Source organism: Cyprinodon variegatus, unplaced genomic scaffold, assembly GCF_000732505.1.
Source record: "Cyprinodon variegatus isolate N-32 unplaced genomic scaffold, C_variegatus-1.0 Scaffold553, whole genome shotgun sequence".
Lineage (NCBI taxonomy): Eukaryota > Metazoa > Chordata > Actinopteri > Cyprinodontiformes > Cyprinodontidae > Cyprinodon > Cyprinodon variegatus.
In genome coordinates, this window is record NW_015151006.1 from 323,504 (window position 1) to 327,883 (window position 4,380).

The 4,380-nt window shown below is 34.5% G+C and overlaps 1 protein-coding gene across 1 annotated transcript in view; it reads left to right on the forward strand.

Annotated features, from left to right (window-relative positions):
- The first annotated feature begins 2,787 nt into the window (after positions 1–2,787).
- Positions 2,788–4,380, forward strand: part of LOC107095498 (type I phosphatidylinositol 4,5-bisphosphate 4-phosphatase-B-like) — a 12,365-nt gene continuing 10,772 nt past the window's right edge. The window contains exon 1 of the mRNA XM_015391629.1: positions 2,788–3,062. Coding sequence (XP_015247115.1) covers positions 2,969–3,062 — 94 coding nt within the window. The 5' untranslated portion in view covers positions 2,788–2,968. The remainder of the gene's footprint in view (positions 3,063–4,380) is intronic.

Genomic DNA, 4,380 nt, shown 5'->3' on the forward strand with positions numbered 1-4,380 from the left:
ATGAAATTATAAGAATAAAGCCGTAAAATTCAGAGAATAAAGTCATAAAACTCCAAGAATAAAGTCATAAAATTCCGAGAATAAAGTCGTAAAATTCCAAGAATAAAGTCGTAAAATTACGAAAATAAAGTCATAACATTACGAGAATAAAGTCATGAAATTATGAGAATAAAGTCGTAAAATTCAGAGAAAAAAGTCGTAAAATTCCAAGAATAAATTTGTAAAATTATGAGAATAAAGTCGTAGAATTCAGAGAAAAAAAGTCATAAAATTCCAAGGATAAATTCGTAAAATTATGACAATAAAGTCGTTAAATTATGAGAATAAAGTCGTAATATTAATTAAATTCAATTCAGTTTATTTATATAGCGCCAAATCCCAAACAGAAGTCTTCTCAAAACACTTTAGAGTTCAACCATTCATATTAAGAGAATAAAGTAATAGAATTGCGAGAATAAAGTTGTATTTTATGACAGCTCTTAAAGGAAGCACTTTCTTCACTAAAATGAAGAATGTCGAGCATTATGTGAAGTTATACTTTGGCTCTGGTTTGACAAATAAGAAAATCTTTTAGCGCACCTGCATCAAATTGGGCCGTCATCTGCTGGTCAGAGCTCAAAGCTTTCTTTCTAAAACGGGTTGTTGTATGATGACTTCATTCTCGTAATGTTATGACTTTATTCTTGTAATGTCACGACTTTATTCTAAAAAACAAAAACAAAAACACCAACCTCTAGCCTGGCCCTAATACTCTGTCGTACTACTAAAGTACAGCCACTGATTAGTATTTATCCACTGGATTGGAGATAGACCGAAGAAACTGAAGTCACCTTTCGCCATCTTGGTACTCCCCACTTTCACAGAGTCACACCATGAAAATACGTGTAATTCAATATGTAATTACCATGACAATGTAATCAATACATGTACCGGTATAATACGTATACATCATCAATTTAGTACTTTTTACTTTTAATCATCAGTGTGTGTGTGTGTATGTGTAATATTCTTAATATCTGACTAAATTATTATTACACTCCACTAACACACTCATTTTGTTGTGATGGATTTGAATAATATTTCATAATACCGTACATATGATTTATAGACTTCATGGACTTCATACTGAATATGTAATGTGACGTGCCTATGCTATGAAAAAGTAAGTGTGTGTCAAGGTGATTAATTCCTCTTTATTTTAATTCTTATGCTGTAGCGCACATATTGTTTACCAGTACCAATATGGCGGCAAGCGGCTTCACTCCACCCTGTGCTACCAATGGCCTATTAGCAATCCAGTGAATAGAGATCAGTGAGTACCAGCTCCAAATATGACTGGTATCGTGTCTAAAAGATAATGTTTTGTGATTTCTTTTTTGATATATTTTTTTCTATATTCGGAGTTGGTCTGTAATCACATCCTAGTAAGGTGCACTGAAAAGCAGAAGGTTCTTCTGCTCAGTAAATAAACTCTTATATGATTAAAACCAAATAAAAAATAACATGCACAAATAAGTGTAACCACAATATTTCAATAACAGAGACAATGAAAACTACAACATGAGTGAAATAGTTAATATTTTTGATTATATCTGAATATGGTAAAAACATAATCAGAGTAATAACCAGATATCCAAGCTCAATGTAACTGAAAAGAATTACTCTATATTGTAAAACTGTATAAACTCTTTAATAATGTAGATAAAGCTAAATAATAAGGAACAGCTGATGAGGGAAATTCCCTTTCCCAGATATTTCCTTACATTAAAGGAAATAAAATGTTATTTATAAAGATAAAACTGCTCTTGGAGTTTTTGTGGGCTTAAAAAAAGACTGACAGTAATTATGATTTATTGATAAAAACACTGGATGATAATGGTGTTGTTTGTCCATGGTGCACCTGTGGCCTTTGTGGATTTCCACTTTTTTGTGTCATCAAAGCTGGGCAACAACAATCTGGTTTAAATAAGTGAAAAAAATCTCATCTCTCAACATAGCTAATTATTGGATACAACAATCTGCACACTAAGAACGGTACATGAACGGTGTATTTTACTTGAATTAGTGCATGAAAAAAAAATAGTTGTTTTTTTTTTAGGATTCAAAAATTGGGAATATTGTTATTTAAAATTGTATTGGACGCAGTACGGATAATTACTAATTACATTCAGTTTAACGAAACCAGTGATTACAATGCTTACGGGAAACTTTGCTGTTGTAAAGACCACAATTTCCCCATTGTGGGACAATATAGTGATTTTGTATTCTATTCTATTCTATTCTATTCTATTCTAAACATTTCAGCTAATGTTGAGTATTCTATTTACTTTAACTCAGTTATTTTAAACATTCTGTTCTGGTATATGCCTTATAGAAAAAGACAGAGATGGCTCAAAGTTACGAATCCTCGAATGGTATTTGCATTCCCAATAAATGTATGTAAATAAGAGGTGATCTGCTGCTTTCAAGGCACCTACGACATATGAGCTACCCCATTTTTTGCTGTCCATTTGTATGCATCCGTCTTACTTGATCGGACTGTGGTTAACACTAAGTCGAATTAAAAATGTAGTCTGTTTTTTAAACGTGGTGAAAAGGAACACCTGTTTTGGGCGGGTTAATTTATCTGCTATCCGTTAAAAAAAAAAATCCGTCTCATCAACGTAACGTGAATGCCGCACAACTCGAACGTTTTCTTTTAACCCGCCCATTTGCGCAGCGAGTGTTTTCATTGGTCGAGCTCTGTGCCTAACACATTCGTGACTCAAATCCCTGTCATGTGACCAATGTTTTGTTGAGTCGTTTCCGCATTCGAGGAGCGATTTTCGCAGTGTCATGTGAACAAAAAACTCCGGGGTTAATTTAAACAACCCCCGAATCTTTGTCGGTATCGAGGAGGCTCCCCTTCGCTGTTAAGGTAACTACAGCGGCCGCTGAAAAGAAGACTCCGGTTCCAGGGCGGTCAGCCATGGCGGACGAGGAGCGGTCACCGCTTCTGTCAGAGCAGCAATATGGGACCAACGGCTTCTTCCCGCGGGGAGGCTCGGATGGATATCCACAGAGTATGTCCACAGTTCCTTGTTTTTATGTTAGCTACCCCAACCAGATTCATAGATGTGCGTTAAATCAATTTAAATCCCTTTAAAACATTCACGCGCGTGTATTAGCCTTGAACGTGCTAGCAAGCTTATAACCGTTGTAGCCTTGAGTTTGGATTATAGTGAAGACACACCTAGCAAAGGGTTCACATGTGATAAACCCCTTAGCATTCACATATGTCTCCCTTTAGATGCTTTTCAACTTCTTAAAGCTACAACACTAAAGTGACAGTGATTAAAAACGGTTATTTTAACTTTGTAAGGTGACATTTTGAATTTATGACATCAGAGATTATTTATCTTTTGCTTTTTAATGTTGTAGTATCTTGTTAAACGCAATGCAACTCATGTACTAATGAGAGTAAAGCAGCATTTTAAACCCACCTATTAATATTTTACGGTATCCATGAGCCGCTGTTAAACAGGGAATCATAATAATAAAAAAATAATTATTTATTATTTTATTGATCTCACAATAGAAAGTCCAGCAGGTTTTTATGCAGGATCTCCTGGATGGATGAGATCAGGGCTGAAACCAGGGTCTCTCTCATTACAAAGAGTTAAACCTCTTCATTTTAAAGTGCCCAAACGAACAGCAGCTACTACAAGGTAACTGCAGCCCCTCCTCCACCTATTGCTGTGTATTGCAGGTCATCTGGCTGGCTTATCAGCCAGAAACAAATTGTCTAATATTCAGTTAGCTAAAACACAAAATAAAAATAGCAGTACATTTCTGTTATTTATGAAAATGGTAAGCAATTAGCGGTAGATTATGTTACATGCTTTATATGTAATTTTTTTTCTTTTAATATATATATACTCCAAAACTTTAATTTTCTCTGTCTGCAAAACTACTTTTCATGTTTGTACTTCCTCTTTCACTCTCAGTTGTGTTTTGGCCTCTGCACCGGCTCTCTGGTTGTCTCCGCCATGTTGTTAAGTACAGTATATGACTAAATGACAGATAACAACAGTAAGAGGAGCCTACATTTATACTGATATTAATACTTTCAAGATATAACTGTGTTGGGGAGCTCATTCTTGATAACTGTGAAATTGACATTTTTTTTGCGGATGGCATCATATAAAAAGGTAAACATACCAAAAAATCTAAACCTAAAAAATGCTTTTGTTAATTCGCAGACTTTAGTTTTATTATCTGTAAATATATGACTGTTATTTATAGTGATAACGATTGCTTCAGTCAGCTGGTTGTAAGGAAGTCATATTTAAATGTCAAATCATTCTGGCTTAAACATGTAAATAAATGTACTCTTTATCA